We start from the raw sequence: 17,500 nt of genomic DNA on the forward strand, positions 1-17,500 counted from the left end.
GATCAAAAACAGTTGGGGCAGTCTGCACTCGTGTCCAGAAATACACGTATATAAGCGCGAAGAAGTGTCCCATCGCACTTCTGTCAACGTTAAAAACACTCTTGCGTCTGAGAATGCTGACAATTATCGTTAAGAAGCGTTCCCCAAATTCCGCTTTCTCAGCTGTACTTAACCTACCGAAATATGACGAGAACCCTGACAATTAGCCTTATTGTAGAAACAGGAAGCAAAATGCCTAGAATAAGGGGACACTTCGTGTTAGATATCAGAATTGGGAATCCATCTGTTGACATATCTGGCGAGCAGTTTCTTAACACTTTCTGACTGAGTCACTAACTCATTTTCATGACAAACCTGCTTTTAGCTAAAACCCACTACTCATTCTCCCTAGTTCTTCCTTGCTGTCGGACTATTTTTCACCTTTTCTAGCACTGCCTTTTTCTTGTACTATCTGGAAAAATGTAAGTGAACGTGCTCCTCGCGTTTTTCAAATCAGAGGACTCCCTGATGGTAGCTTACGATACTACTTGTTTTGCGTTTGAAATCTGCCCGTCTCTACATATGCGTCGGCCAGCAATTCTCATTCTATAGGCCACTTCTCATTGAATCTCCTTGTATGACTGAAGGAATGTTTTCACAAAGGCAGACGCGTTGGTTTTTCTACGCCGGAGTCTGTATTTCCGGCAGGAATTAGGAGTGCAGACCAGGCAGAATTAAAGCTTCTTTGCATTGCTGGTAACCAGCAGTTCAGCCCTTTTCTCTTTCCCTAACATCCTTGTTAAGAAACAGGAGAAGACTTCTTCAGCCTCATAACGTACACTACTCGGGGCTGGTTTACACTAACAACGCACACATCAGCACAAGCCAAATACAAAGACGCATTTCTTGTCGTTAATTGATGCCTTTTCTCCTACAAAAGGTATGTACGATTTAGACGCTAGTGATTTGCGATGCTGCTTGTGCTTACGTAGAAAGTGTAAGCCCTTGCTATCACTTCCTACCTTGCTAAATGAGCCTCGTTTCCGAACCTGTCTAGCTAAAAGCAGTCGTTCCATTCTTCCGCGGCTAAACAAGGACTAGCTTGACAACCTAGTCAGATGACTCACTTTATATGGTCGCTCCATGTCAGGTTTCTTGAAGCGGAGCCAAATGAGAGCTGATACAGTCACGCCGTAAAACACCCAGGCCGCAAAACTGAAGTAATTGAGAAGCGTCTCGAAACTACTCGATTCTGGCACCAGCATAATCCAAGCAATGACACTCTGGGCAAATCGAAAAAGAAACTCACTGTAAGCTTATGTTCACACAATGGTTATTTCATCTCGTTCACTCATACAATGTGGGCGAATTATCCTAAAACTAAATTTATACGAGCGGTTTCAGAGTAAAAGTGTAGAATGAAAGGTTCGCATTTGTGCGCTCAATTAAAACCTTCAAATTTGGTGATTTCATGTTGTTGTTGGGGTTAGGGTTAGGCCGTAGCCGTCGTCATTTCGTCTACTCTCAAAAGAAACGGCGACGGTTACAGGAACGCCAGAAGGCAATAATACATACCTCTTACTAACCGAGTTCGAGGTCCGTACTGTAAGTTACGGACCGAGTTTTTTCCCGTTGATTTAACGAGGATCCGTAACTTACAGTGCGGACCGAGAAAACGAGGTTAGTAAGATATTTATTATATCTCTGAGGTTAACCGGCGCGCGGGCAAGGAAACTAGTCAAAGTGAAGCGGAAGGTTCAACTGCCACAAAGAATGCCGTGCCAAAATCCCAAAAACTAAATCTTCTTCGCTGTTAAGTTTGAAATAGTTGCTTGCAAGATTCAAACAGTTTTCAGTACAAGTTTATGCAACAGAAATGACATGAAAAACTCGCTAGATGATGTTTTGTCGAAATTTTAAATTTAGCGGGCTGTACAGCGGGCCGTACTGTAGAATACGGCCCGCTAATTTAGCCAATTACAGCGCGCGTACTATCTGAGAGATATAATAATGATTGTTATATAGTTGAATTTTTTCCCCAGTAGCACGCGCTCTCATTAGTTACTTCGAGGTCACATGACATCTAACAATAAAACTGTTTCCCGCCAAAAGTCTCTGAGCGGGCAACGGTGCAAAATCTATGACGTCAGAGGGTAACAGTGCACTGTCACCCGCGAATGTTGACCGACGACCGCCGTTGCTGTTGCCGTTGAACGTTTTTATTTTGTGCTATATAACAAATCACTTAATGACTGGTCCCTCGGGAAACAGTTCCCTTTTTTTCTCGAGAATTTCAACGTTTCCCTCGGGTAAACATTGAGATTCTCGGGAAACAAAATGAACTGTTTCCCGAGGGACCAGTCAATAAGTGTTCATTACTGGCTGAAAGAGAAAAAATTGAATAATCGTGCTGCACGTGCGGCGTGCATCATCGGTACATTTCCCTCGAGTCTCCAATAGTTCAGTGATAGATCATTTGAACTAGTAATTGTAAGGTTGTATTCGACTCCTGTAAAGGAGCTCTCTGATTTTGTTCCGGGTATGCGTATGTCACCATTGAGAAAATACATCTTTTCATACAACCAGTTAAACAAGTCACAAAGCTGAAAGCTGACTTCAGTAATCATAGCTCAATCGCAAAGAAAAGCCCTCAAAATAAGCTCTGTGACTCACCGTAAACAGTATGGCGGGAAGTGGTGTATGCCTCTTGGTGTGAATCATGGCCAGGAACTTAGGTAAATGTCCTTCGCGGGCGGCTGCAAACACCAGTCTACACAAATTAAAACACTGTTAATTAAAGCCCTCTATGTTCGCAGCAAAAAGGCGGAGTTGGGGCGATTGTTGCCAAATAGCCTTTGCCAAGAAAAAAAAAACATTTTCTTATTCCCAATATTAGTAAAAGCCGTCTAAGGCTCCAAACAGCGTCAAACCCAACGGCCTTTTTTCACAGTATTTTTCAGAGGCCTTTTTAGTACTTCATCTTCTGTAGTAAGGTTGGTTTCTACACATAAGATGGCTAGTGGGTACGAAGGAACAACGACGTTTACTGGAGACAGACGAATTTTCAAAATGTTTAATAAATTATTATGCAAACGCATCCATGAGTCTAATTACAGAAAAAAAAACCGGGAACATATTTTAGCGCCCTATGCGTCATAAAGTGCCACTGTGACGTAACACATTCACTTTGCTCTTTTCGCGGGACTGATCAGCTGTGTTTTTCGCACGGAAGGGAAAAAGTTCTATTATGAGTGGGAAATTTGAATTGAAATTTGAAATCTGAAACTTGAGTCTGCGCAATTTCCCGCGCTGGAGTGAAGACTACTTGACGTGACCTCAGATTGTGTTCTTCGAGTGTTGTCTGCCTACCTATTGATATTACCCAGCGTAATTCAACTGATTCAACTGATTCAACTGATTGAATCCTATTTTTTAAGAATAGTTAATTGAAACTCGTCCTATGAGGGATTTACACCAACCTTCCGCCACTAAAAGCGGATCCATTTGCCGCTCCGAAGGTTGACGAGGCAACGAATATTGGAATAACCCACGCCATCACTCCGTAAAGACGACCAGCCAAGGTCTAAAGAGGCAGGCATTAAAAAAAAAAAAACACTTAGAAAATTAAAGCTTTAAAGAACGAGAAGTTACTTAACATGCAAGGGGTTCAGAGCAAATAACTTGTATTGTTGCGTTCGACGAAGGAGTCTCAAGACTTCTGAGATTATTAAATGTATGCATGTGTGGGTCTCCTGTGGTTTCAAGGTTGACCTTTTTTAAACATTCTTACTCAGTTCCATTTCATCGTTCACGTTTTGCTTAGATAAGTAGCTGTCAGTAACAACAAAGCACTTTCCTTTCGTAAATCACATTTGACATGCTTCTCAAGCAAAATGACGGTATTTTCATAAAATAGTCTGATTCTCTGTGACTGATTTGTCTACCCAACTCAACAGCACGGACATCCCGCTGATTCGTTGCCACTCTCCCAGAAAACATTCATTATTACCAAAACAATTTATAACTAGTGCGCGCGCTGGTCCTACCTAATTCTCTACCCTTCCCACGTGCATTAACACATCGATATCCGCACGCTAAGCATGACGTCATCGTTTTCGCCTGTCCATCCACTAGCACTTTTCACGGTTAGGTTTTCTCATTTGTATTACAATATAATCTAGCATGTATGTGAGGCAATTTCGGGCTGTTTTGTAGTTTTAACCCGAAATTGCCTCGCATTCACGTTAGATTACATTGTAATGCAAATGAGAAAACTAACCGTGAAAAGGGCTATTGCAACCTATTCTTTACAAGAAAATAAGGCACTTTTAAATTACCAAATTCTCTTTCTTATACGCATTATTTTCCATTTCTTCCCAGACGACTATTATGGCTTGTTTCAAAATGCCTTACTCTCATAAATCCTTCACCTTTCTGGCATTTTCACCAGTCTAAGTATTCCAAAACCCAAATTTCTTTCTGGTATTTTCACTAGTCTAAGTATTCCAAAACCCAAATTTCGCCCCCACGAACGCACTTCATAATTATAATAAATTAGAATAAAGTGACCCCCCAAAACGTGTTGCATTATGGAATGGGGCAAATAGCGAATTATGGGAAGATTAGGTTGTTGCAGCAGCCATATTCCCTGATTATGGCTCCTGGTTGTTGCTATGAGCTGCCAGTTTTTGTATTGTATTGTGTAAGATCCCCAGGAAGTGTGGCATTTTGGTGGACGGTTCTTCTAGTTGTCAACGCGGAAAAGTTTGTTAAGGACAATGCCATGGAGTTACCGTCGAAACCCCTTGAAGTGCCTCACGCGGAAACTTCATCAGCTTCATTCTACACCAACAAAACAAACAATGACTTTGGTTTTTACCTACCACAGCGACAGCACTAGAGACCTCGATTTCCGCAGGCGTCAAAACAGCCAGATACGCGATATTCACCAGCACATAACAAACTGTCACAAGTGGAATACCAATCATAATAGACAACGGCAAAGTTCTAAAATTGTGAAAGAAAGTTCCTAGTGACCTCATGGCAACTATAGATGTTTAAGGTGTCATGCGCCCGTGGGAAGGATAGCAAAGCCACGTTATAAATCGGGCTGAGTTTCGCCGTCATCGTAATCGAATATGGTAATTAGCCACGTGCTTGTGATCTATCGTTAGGGTTAGGGTTATTAAGCCCCGTTGGCCGGGGTTTCTACTCTATTGTGTGATCGCAGATAATTCCTCTTGCTGTTAACTCGTGTATGTTGCTCTAAAACAGTGCTGTTAGGTTATCGGCCACAATTTATTGCTCCACAATATAACAAATTTCCGTGATAAATGGCTATAAAGCCGACTTAAAAAAACATAATTTTAAGGGTTGAAAATGCGCTTTCCAGACAAGAGTGTATTAAATCCAAATCTCTCTCTCTCAACCAGAGCGACTCGATTTTGGATGCGCTTTCGGTTTTCGCCGTCTTTGTATTTGACAGGAAGAAGAGGACGCGTTGCGAATATTGGTAAGGTTAGATTTCACTGAAGGTGTCAAAACCTAATTTTCATTATGTTGCCTGAAACTACAAGTGCTCCGAAAGCGGTACAAAATGTTCTTACCGGTGAGGATTCTTAAGTTCTTCAGTAACATAATTCAGATTGTTCCTGCAAACAAGTAATGCAAATTAAGCGACTCACTAACACCTACTTGCCATTAACCACCTCCAAGTTCGATTGATAACTAATAAGTTAGTTAAGCTTTGAGAGTGACTGTGTGCAGTGCAATCACATACTCAACCTTATTTAGAACGGCTCAAGTCGATCACAATGAGCCTCGTGGTCTCTTTAACTTTGCTGATAAAAGTTGGATAGCGTAATAACAACTTCATAGATTCAATTCTGGTAACAACCTTGATTCGTCGAGCTTCTTCGCAACCCTTTACTTTCTAACTTAACGTCAATAACGAGTGAGTCTAGAGTCAAAAATGTGACCATTTCAATCAAGTAAAGATGCAACAACTCAACTTACCATCCATCGTACGACCACAAACCATTAAAGAAAGCAAATGCAACTATGCCAATTCGGCTTGTTGTCCCATCAAACGAGTTTTCAAAACTCTCCGTATATCCTGCACAGAATGAAGAGAGAAAGAAGGACGAAAGATGAAAACTTTTGTGGAGCCGTGCCACCCACACAAGAATATATAATGGGCTTGATGGGAAAATACGATCATGCTGTATGTAGAACACTTTTCTTGCAGTCTTTTGCAAAACAAAGCTAATCGATTGAAAAAGACTTTTCCTGTTTTTCACCCAAAAAAATCCCCTCCAAAAAACAGAATGAACATGCCAAATATGTACACGTCACACAATTTCAAAATGAGCCAATCGCTGATGGACATCACCAGCTATCAAAAGTTATAGATACTACCGGTGTATCTTTAGAATGTCCCCTTGCTGAATTACTGGTTTTTGATAACCAAAGTATATCTGTAGGATTGCAGAAGATCTCAGTTACTTCCAAGCCGTACTATGTTACGGATAAGGATTCAAACTAAATTTGAAACAGAAAGCTACATCTGCTCAAACAACAACACTTTAAATCTGCTCTTGAAAAAAATAGGCGATATTTTGTTGTGCTTAATTGTAACTCAAGTTAAGATGTTGATCATCGCAGTTGTCAATTAACGTTTCTTGAGCAGTGAAGACAGGAAAGCCTGAAAAACTCAGGCTTAAACGTTATTCCAGCACTAACCTCTGCGATACTGGTGCAGTGCTCTTCCAGTTGAGCTATCACGTCATCTGAGAATGAGCTGGTCATTGTGTGAGTTCATATTGAGCACGTAGAGGATATAGATATGACGACTGTTTATATCTGAAAGCCATATATATTTGAACGGCGAAACAATTCGTGTCTTTTTTCTTTTTTTTTTTTAATTCGCTTTATCTTTTTCTGTAAATAGTTAGCGTAATGATTGTATAGTGCAAAGTTTAAAGGCAAGTCCCTCAACAGACCTGACCTCACCAACAACCTTAGGAGTTCTCTGCCGCTTTTGGAAGGAGCCAGTCGCTTCCATCTAAGAGGTCAAGTGTACGTAAGCCCTGAATACAGAACTTTCCTGAGATTTTTCTGGTGGGAGGAAGGTGATACAGAGAGGTAACGGGTGGAAGTCAGAATAAAAGTACATTTACTTGGAGCAGTCTTGTCCCCCGATTGTGCCATTTTTGCACTGAAAAGAACGGCAGATGCATGACTTTGAGTTTGGCACCGGGGAAGCAGATTTTGTGAGACACGATTTCTACGTAGTCCCAAGTCCGTTTCTTCAGCCTCACAAGCTATAGCTTTATACAGAATACGAAGAACTTACGTCCCAAAGGAGGCTTGCATCTCCATACGTTTGCGTCCAATGACAAAGACGTGGTAGAATGCATACCCAAGGATCAACGAGCCAAGACGAAAGATCCCCTTGCCATTGAAACAGCGTCAGGGGTGCAGTAGTGTGTAGAATCAGATCACCTCCAGTTTTGTGTGGAATTGAAAGACAGACCTTTAACCAGAAGAGGGATCTTACCTTCAGTCGGTTCAGTCTATGACCCACTTGGCTGAGTGGCCCCGTTTCTGCTGACAGGAAAAGGGATCGTGCAAGAGCTATGCAAGGGGAAAGCAGATTGGGATGAACCAGTACCTGGTGCAATTCGACCACAATGGGAAATGTAGAGGAGCGAAATACACAGTTTAGCAGAATTGAAAATACGCCGCGGTCACAAACCGGAGAATTGCATGAGCTTCATAGTTTCTCCGATGCTGGTGTCGCAGGTGCAAATTTCCCTTTCGTAAACGGTCGTTGCCATTTCTCAGAACGGTCGATGCCATTTATAACGGTCGACTACACACTTCACTTCAAAGAAAATTAAAAGAAACAAACTAAGAAAAAATATTAACAAAAATTAAGACAAAAAAGGAAAAAAACATTTATAAAAGAAAAACTTGAGGAAAAAAGAGTCCGAAAATTTCAAGACTCGAACTCGGGTTCTTAGCCCTCACCCTAAACAGAACCCTAACTCACATTACCAGCGAGACACAACTCCCAGTAACCGCAACCTTTTGAGTTCTTAGACCTAATGAGTGTAATTCAGAGCTAAAAAATGGCATCGACCGTTTCAAATGGCAACGACCGTTCTGAGAAATGGCAACGACCGTTTACGAAAGGGAAATAAGCGTCGCAGGTTATGGCCAGTGTTCTTATCTGCGAATGGTCAATGTACGTAACGAAGTTCACTGCTCTCAAGATATGGCCAAGTCTGGAGTCACTCCGATCCTTTGAAGTCCGTCACCGTACCAAGGTTGGAGCTTGCTGCCGCTGCATGTGGTATCAACGAAAATCAGTGCCTTTATGCAGAAAGAATAAAAGCAATCCCTGCATGCCTTAAGTCTTTTGGACCGACAGCAAAGTAGTTCTTAGGTACATAACGAACGAAGCCAGACGTTTCCATACATTCATCGCTAACCGTGTACAACTGATTTGAGACCGTACTTCTCTCGACAAATGGAACTATGTGGAGACAAAAGACAATCCAGTTGATGACGCATTGAGAGGGCTTACAGCATAGGAGCTAATTAGAAGCACAAGATGGTGGAATGCGCCAGACGTCTGATAGAAGCCATTCACCAGCAAGCCCGTCACGGTTTTAGATGCACCAGTCTCCCCAGAAAACCCCGCTGTAAAAAAGGCAGCAGTTTTAGTATCTAAAGCCGAAAAACGCTCAGTCCTATTTGGAACATGTTGAACGCTTTTCTGGCTAGCACCGAGCAAAGAAGGTCATCGTCTTGTGTCTTATTTTCATACAAAGAATGAAGCAACGCAAGCAGAATGGCACGGACGGTGCTACATGAGTGGTACAAGAGAATCAAAGCGCAAAGGAGATAAAACGACAGAGCCAGGAAATGCGATAGGAAGAAGGGGTATTGGCGAGCGTTGAAGATCTACAAAGGGCTGAGAACTGGTAGCCAAGGTGGTTCAGCGCAAACAGTTTAAAGAGAAAATTGACCTACTAAGGACGACCCCGCCGAGGCACATACTAAAGAAATCAAGTTCTCCTTATCGCTCGGATCCGATCCTAGACGAAAACGGGATTCTACGGGTAGGAGATCGATTTCAACAAGCTGATGTACCATGCGAAGTAAAGCATCCAATAATACTACCGAAGAAAGCCCGTGTGACAGATTTGATAATTTGCCACTTTCATCAGCGATCAGCCCATCAAGATCGGTCTAGAATCCATGCAGAGATTTGTGCATCTACAGCTGGACAACGAGTAGCCAGATGCATCACGTGTGAGAAGCTGAGACGCGCGCAACAACAACAACAAAAGATGTCCGATCCTCCAGCCGACTGATTCGAACAAGCGCCACCGTTCACTTGCAACGCAGTCGATTAAAGAAGGAAGGAAGGAGCTGAAACGCTATGGAGTGCTATTCACTTGGAAACTGCAGGGTCTCTGACCACGGATTCATTCCTGAACGCTTGCCGCCGCATTGTCGGTCGCTGTGGGCCAGTCTGACAACTCCGCTCAGATCGGGGTACACACTTTACCTATGCCAAGAATGAGCTAGAAGCTGCCCTGTCGGAAATGAAACAGGACAAGATTCAAAGAGAGCTATTGAAGGAAAGCTGCGACTGGATAAATTGGAAGATGAATGTAGAACATGCCAACCACATGGGTAGTATGTGGGAAAAGACAAATTCGAACGGGTACGATGTGTGCAAACACGGACAGAAGACAACTCAATGACGAATCTTTACGAACACTGATCATTGATAGAAGCATAGAAGCAGAGGAAATCGTTAATAGCCGCCCACCTTAAAGATTCCGGCTGAGCAGGTGAAGTCTTCTGTAGTTCTTGAACCTCCAGGAATTTTCCAATAGGTTCACGTCTATTCAAGAAAACGATGACGTCGAGTGCAGCATCTTGCGGAACAGTTTTGGCAACACTGGAAATCCAGTTATATGCAGGGCCTGCAAAGGCGACAGAAATGAGCTGCCCCTCCCCCCAAGAAACCTAGAAACTGGATGATCCTCCAAGATGTAGACACACCAAGGAATGGCTGGAAACTAGCCAGAGTTATCCAGATGACGACGGATTAGTCGGAGGAAGATCAGAATTGCAGTTGACTCCGATTCTTTGGGCAGCATCGGCCAACGAGGAAAACCACTGGATTATTTGAATAGACCCATCCACAAATGTCCAGCAACGTTTAAAGACCAGGAAATTTCCGCCAACGGAGCCATAATGAAGAATGACATTCTATATTACAGTGCGACGCGACGCGCCGTGGTCACCAAACAAAGTTTTTTACAAATTATCCGCCAATTAGGTTGTGTGAATTTGTTTGACAGTCACTCCTCCTTGCAAAGTTCGCACAGTTGTAAGTTGAAAACCGTTGCATGGGTTGTTGAGTTGACGTATTCACACCTAATTGTCAAATGTGAAAGATTGTTCAGTGGCCTCGATAGGGAGCGTTGCACTGTAATTTTGCTGAACAATTTAAATGAACGGTGTTTTCTTTTTGTGCATTGATTAAATTCATTTGAGCTTAGGTTTTGTTCAGTAATAAAAACTGTGATTACAATTTAGGGGAGCCATGTGATTGATTGCATATTATGTAATTTCTGACAATCCCGATTAGCATAAATTGATATTTTGCCGTCACGTATCAGAGGCCTGGTTGTGAGCGGCAGGCTCTTGGAGTGCCACGTGATGGTGGTTTGGTATTTGGCGATCGTTTAGCGAGTGAGGCATTCTACGGTTAGCCTTTGCCGCGTGCACAAGTCCTGTTTGGTTTTTCTGTCCTATCGAGCTGAATTAGAGTTTAAAGCCTTCGTTAGGCGGTATATGATAGCGTTTATTTACATTGTAAGTAGTGTATTTCAATTAGAATTCCCTAGAATCCCGAGGGTCGCACCACTGCCTTGGTCGGTGATACACGTTCCCCGCTTTTTTCCACCTGCTGGTTTTTTAAGGGGTTTTCGTGTCCGGCTGCATTACTTTTCTCTTTATTTTAGAATTGATGTATTAATATTTTTGCACTTATTCCAATGCTTAATAAACTGCACGACGGCTTGGCTGGCCAACGCCCCCTTGAGTGTCCGGTTGAGTAGTGGAGGCAAAATTTTAATTCATGCGACTTCCGGTTGACCGCGTTATGATCACACAACACAAGATATAGAAATTCAAAAGGAGCAAAGTTCTCCTTACGCGCAGTCGCGTAATTTTAGTGACAAAGAGTTCAAGCTTTAGATAGTTCACTGAAAAGAAAGAACTGGAGAAAAGAGGTACTGTAGATATTTGTACTTGGATGCTTCATATGTTGATCTCTAGATAATCCCATTTGGCAATCAACATCTTCATGTTGTAGTGCTTTGTTTGCGTTTATGTTACATTAATCGATCTTTCAATTGATTTATGGTGTCGCTAGTTTTTGTAATAATTGTTTCTTTTTTTTTAACGTGATTCCAAGCCAATATTAAACGAGCTGTAAAAGAAAGAGAGATTTGGTTTTGGACTTCGTAGTAATGGCTTTCTCCGGGGAATTCCCCTCACACAACATTACAACAATAGTATAGTTAGTATATATCATTAGTATTGTAAAAATTGTCTTGTAAATAATGAGCATAACAAAAAAAAAGAATAAGAAAAAAAGAGGCTATAACAGTGGGTCTTGTGTTTCTCTGGTTCTTCAGCTCTCTCATCAACATGCATCAACAACCAACATAATAATATTATAATCTGCTTTAATTCATTAGTGAAGCACTTGTGATAAGCTCAGCTGGGTGAACTTGAGACTTCAATAAACTATTCCCAGGCAATTTTGGGATTGGTGCATTGAAAGTGGCACACAAAGGTCTTACCTTGCCCAAGACGAACTATTCCAGTGATAATCAACATGACAATAGCCACCATTTTAAAAGCTGTGAACACGATTTGCATCCGGGAGGCCCATTTGACACTTGCACAGTTCACAAACAGGATGATTCCTGAAACAAGAAATGAGGCTTAGAAAAGTCTCATTCAGTTACTCACAACAGCTATTGGTAATCAGGCAGGAAATGAGGTGAAATTAAACAAGTTACATGTTTTGGGCAAAACCCAATTTCAGCCTGAAATCATCTGAGATTGTTTGCTGTTTAGTTGTAGATGAGTAGCAAAAAACAGATTAAAAAAGAATGATGTAGATTCCAAAAATATAGTTAATTATTATTATAACAAATAGTTTAAAATGTGTATTGGTTTTACACATTTTAAAAGAAATGAGATTCAAACCCATGATCTCTGTGATTTGTGATAATCAAGTCGGACTGCCGCGATTTTGTTATCACTCATATGAGCATCCAACTAGATCACAGAGGGTCGTGGCTTTGAATCCCATCTGGGGCTCGGATTTTTCCAAATTGCCAAGGGGTTCAATCGTCAACATTTCATTCAATATTTGTACATCATTCTCACATTCGGTCAACACTGGTTTTCTTCCTAAAATTCAAAGATTAAGTTTCTTTCACAGTCAAATTGCGGTGAGACTAAATTTCCATCTTACCTCCGTTTTCTGTGTAAATTTTTAACTTTCATGTATTCTAATATAACTTAAATATTATTTACATGTACGTCGGATTGCCTCTACTACAGTACATGAACTTACCTACATCTACATCTAAAATGCTCAATGATACTCACTGACTAATAAGAAACTAATCTTTGACTATTTGGTTAAATGCACTTTTTATACAGTTAAGGATTCCAATGTATTGAAAATGTTTTTTTTTTTTACATAAATCTGTTGTCATGTTCTTGAAAACTTAATTCTTGGTGCACATCAAGACCCAATGAACTTGCACTTGATGTCTGCTCGTTACTTGAATGTATGTTTTTTTCTATGGGGAATGTAGAAACTTGAGAGCCGTCTTACAATTTGACCTTGAAAAAAGGCCTACTTCCTTATTCTCTTTTTTACTTCAAGGTCATTTTGTTGGGTGCTACCAAATTTTCTCTGTTGCCCATAGACTCACACAGACTCTACGTGTAGGTGAACTTCACCATAGAAAGCTGAAAATGCTACACAAGTAAATGTTTAATCAATGGCCAAGGTTCAAGCTAGGAATTTTTTTGGACTTCTCTGTCACTTGCAAAGGTGCTCCCCTCACTGTGACACTCATTCTCACTTCAAATGGTCCGTTCTATATACTTAATTTTACATATTTAACATTTCATACATTCTCTATTATGCTATTCCAATGTTTTTGTTAATCAACAGTTTCTGCCATACTTATGTTTGGAATCTGCTCTACCCTGACCTTGCATATCTTGGCAAACTGACCTGCATCTGACTACCATTGAGTCTGACATTTTTCAGAGCCTCTTCGTGTTTGTTTTCTTTCTTATGAATTTGTCTGTTTGGGTTTCTTACTAAAAGTTCTATCTGGTGGTTCACAAATTCCTGGATGGACAAACCCAAACAAGTATATGAATAACAGGTATATTTTTTGCTGAGGACATACATATTTTGTGCTTGTCAGTAGATAAGGGTATAACAGTCAGGGGTTTCAATAGAAGCCGGTTACCGGCGGTATACAGCCGCCTGCTTTGCCTCACACCGCCGGCTAGTTTGCCTTGATTTTCACTAAAAATGCTATCATAAACTTGTCAAACTGCCGCTTTCAATGGGCTATCATGGACGGCTATTTCAGAAGTTATTGAAACCCCTGAACAGCGGCTACTCATGACAATGTCAAAAAAGCAGTTCAAAGATTGCCGAATGATGCATATTTGCATCAACAATGAAATCTTTTTCTCAAGTTATTTAACACCAAAATTCACTGGCATCTATACTGAGCATAAAAACTAAAATAAATAGTTAATGTCTCTGTTCCTTATGTTTGTGTGTCACTTCTGGCGATTGTGTGACAAAGGAAGCTCACTTATCTCTCAAGCACTACGAGCTGAATACCAAATAGCACATGCTGGATCGGACAAGAGGCAATATTCAAAAGGCAACGCAGCCAACAAGCTTGGGGGAAGTCGCTGCGCAGACTTAACCGCACCACACAGGAAAAAACAAAATTGTAAACCACACTAATATATTGAGTGTTAACTGCACTGAACAACAGAACATAAGTGACCTCTAAATAGTTTTCATATGCTTTTATAGCAGGACAAATGTCTGCTGGCATAGCCAGTCGGAAGAGTTGTACTACGAGCAGACTTAGAGTTACACATGTCAACTCTTAGCCATGAATGGAGCTTTGAAAAAAAGCGCCAATGTCATGGATCGTACTAGCCTGGTAGCAACAACAAAGCCACGAAGTTTGAAGCAAGAATACAATAAATCCTTAGTGTTTGCTGACCTTGGCAACTAGACAGCACAAACACTACATTGAAAACAGAGCCGCCACAAAAGGGTGACAGAAAATATCGTCATGATCCACTAACTGCATTTTACTTGCGTGACAGTAAAATGTCCTTATAAGGATGTACAATCAAAGTAATGAGGAAAGGGACTCATGGCCAAGGACCAGATGAAAAATTAAAAGTACACAAAAAGTAAACAGTAATGGAATTTACAGCTTCCAACACATGGACTGTGTGAAAATCAATATCCCAAATAAACAAAACGGAGTCAATTAAGAAAACTATGAGAGGAGAAAGCCAATTGGCTCTTTACACCGCATGATGGACAAACCCACAATCTTGGACAAAATTGTTAAGAAAATTTATATTCTTGTCCTCATTCAAAATAACCTTTTTAAGCATTAAATTTTTAACAGCTACCTCTCCCCTCTCCACGAAACAACTTAACATTGTATGGGGAGAAGTGCAGGAGGAGGAGCAATGGTTAACCTTTATTTTCCTATCGATCTCAGTGACAGCAGACTTAAAGGTACACAAAATGTTTGCATTAAATAATTTAGAAAGCAAGATCTTTATGAAGCCATGATCCTTGCACAATGGTGCAAAGATCTTCAAATATCTTTATAAAAACATGAAAAGCACCAGGGATAAGCAATGACAGGAGTCGTTGACATAGATTTATTGTATTTACTCCTGTATAAGATGAACTCGTGTATATTATTATTTCACACTTTTTTGTTGACAAAGAATGCGCTGAAAACTGATGAAAGTCAGTTGTTATGCTAATTTGTTGGACTGCTTGGTCAGGTCTTTGTGTATGACTCATGTATAAGTCGAGGGTGATTTTTGGGCTGATTTTTTGGTCGTAAATGGTCAACTTATACACAAGCAAATACGGTACTTTTGGTGCAAAACATGGGAGCTTTACTGCATTAAATTAATGGTATTTGGCATGTTCAAACTTGTGGTATTTGAAATGTCTGAGAGTTGGCGGATGTGTTATCAGACGGATTTTAATCTCTTGGAATTTGAGAGTAATTCAATTTATCACATTCTTTTACTTCGAATTTGAGACAAAAAAAAATTTTAAATCATAGAAGGATTGGATCCCCATTTCCATGTATTAGAACTTGAAATGTGATTGGTGAGAAATACCCTTCCTTCTAAATCTTTGCAGAAAGTTACAGCACACTGTTTCTTGGCCAGAGTGCAAAGCAGGAATTAAACAAGTAATAACAGACATTTTAATTAAGCAGACTGGCTATCTCTGAGCTATATTTACCTATCCAAATATCCCATCAGTGACATAATGACAAATTATTTATTATTTTTTTTTTTTCAATTTGGGAGAAGCAGAAAAAATATTTTTGCCTGGCCTTCACCAATAAGTTATCATTAAAGCTTGCAAAATTTACATTTGCATATTAGTTTAGATAGTTACCAGTGTTTACATTCTGGTAAAAGATAAATTCCGCGTTGATTGCAGCTATTTCTACTGGACTAACGATATTTATTATAAAAAAGGGCATAACGACTTATTGTAAATCCAAAAAAAGAGTCAGTATTGGTTGGGGTCCGAGCAACCGAACCACCGCTATGTTGTTTTTCGAAGAAGTTGTATTTCTATGGTCACGACTCGCGCGAAAAGCTGTCAATTTCGGTCCCAATAATGTTTTCACGAGCTCCTAACCCAGTAACCCAAAACGAACGAAGTTTTAGTTTCTGAGAACTTGCAGATGTAAGAAACACATTTATAATCAAACCTAAATAGGTGTACTCACCAATCGCAAGCGCTGCTAACAGTTTTACGATTGGTTGCAAATCCGCTCTGTCTCCACAGCCAGGAAAGAAAGGCTCGATCACATAAGCTCCAAACGCCAGACAGATGATTGCAACTTGTGAAGGCTTCAGGACGATAACAGAGGTCCACGAGTAGAGAAACGCCGGGAGAGGTCCAAACGCCTTGAGCAGGTAGACGTATTCGGCTCCGGATAAAGGGATCATTGTGCCTAACTCAGCGTAGCTCAGAGCTCCAAACATTGATAACAGACCGCTCAAAGACCAAACGATTAATGTTAGACCCACAGAGCCACTGTTTTCCATTACATAGCGAGGAGATGCGAAGATCCCAGAACCGATCATGGTTCCAATGATGAGACAGATCCCGCTGAGGAGACCAAGCTTTCGTTGCAACCCAACGAACCCTGTCTGTGATTGTTTGGCGGTTTCTTCATCCGGTAATAGTTTATCCACCGTTTTGTCCATGTCCATTTCGTTTCTCAACGCTAACTCGTCGCCTCCTGCATGATTTTCCGTCTTTTCGCCGCCGTTTTCCATTTTGCGGTCTTATCAGTATTGCTTCGCTATGCCGCGAAAACTGAGCAACATGCACGTGCGAGCTTCCAATATTTATGCCCGAAGTCACGACACGACTGAGCCCGACAGGCGACGGCTTTTTCGCTTGCACTTCAGAAGTGGCGGTGACCAATCAAATAGGACAGACGACGACAGGCCTACTTTTCCTTTCACGTGAGTGACATTTAGAACAATAAGAAACCGTCAAATAATGTAATTCTTGACTCAATGCCACTTTTCAGTGACGAGTTTGTTGACTTTGTTGCTTCTTGCCTTTCTGCGTTGGACCCCTGTAGCGACCGATTTTAGGCGGGAAATGTCCGCATATTGTGAAAACAACGGTCGCATTGATGAGACCACCAACAAAACAAAAGGATTAAGTTTTGAGAGATGGCATTACAAATGTACAATTTTTTTTACAAACTGATTTCCAACCGTTGTGAAAAAACAAGCATTATAAGTCACGAAACAATTTCACACTCGAATGCTCAAAATAGGGTCACTCTTTTTGCCCCAAAATGGAACGCAATCTTTCTGTCGTCGATGCCAGGTCTTATGCGACCCTTGAGCTTAGAAACTCGCGGAAGTCTTACCTCGAATTGTTTACATTCAATAAATGAAATTGAATTAAAACGTAGCTGGATTAAGTCATTCTCTGTATTGGGGATAACTCAGACATGTAAAAACTTTTAGGCAATATCTTGAAGGAGCTGATGTCAGGAGTGCATGCAACGGGGCAACGGGACAGGAGAGGCGCCCATCTCTGCAATAAGTTACG

At 40.9% G+C, this 17,500-nt stretch overlaps 1 protein-coding gene across 1 annotated transcript in view; it reads right to left on the reverse strand.

Annotated features, from left to right (window-relative positions):
* LOC138021372 (b(0,+)-type amino acid transporter 1-like) overlaps positions 1-16,863 on the reverse strand; it is a 21,321-nt gene extending 4,458 nt beyond the window's left edge. The window contains exons 1-8 of the mRNA XM_068868234.1: positions 16,149-16,863; positions 11,877-12,002; positions 5,995-6,094; positions 5,586-5,630; positions 4,863-4,986; positions 3,459-3,562; positions 2,653-2,749; positions 1,107-1,262 (exon numbers count right to left, since the gene is read on the reverse strand). Of these exons, the coding sequence (XP_068724335.1) occupies positions 1,107-1,262; positions 2,653-2,749; positions 3,459-3,562; positions 4,863-4,986; positions 5,586-5,630; positions 5,995-6,094; positions 11,877-12,002; positions 16,149-16,704 (1,308 nt within the window). The 5' untranslated portion in view covers positions 16,705-16,863. The remainder of the gene's footprint in view (positions 1-1,106; positions 1,263-2,652; positions 2,750-3,458; positions 3,563-4,862; positions 4,987-5,585; positions 5,631-5,994; positions 6,095-11,876; positions 12,003-16,148) is intronic.
* Positions 16,864-17,500: the final 637 nt, after the last annotated feature.

This window comes from Montipora capricornis, chromosome 10 (assembly GCF_036669925.1).
Source record: "Montipora capricornis isolate CH-2021 chromosome 10, ASM3666992v2, whole genome shotgun sequence".
In the NCBI taxonomy this organism is placed as follows: domain Eukaryota; kingdom Metazoa; phylum Cnidaria; class Anthozoa; order Scleractinia; family Acroporidae; genus Montipora; species Montipora capricornis.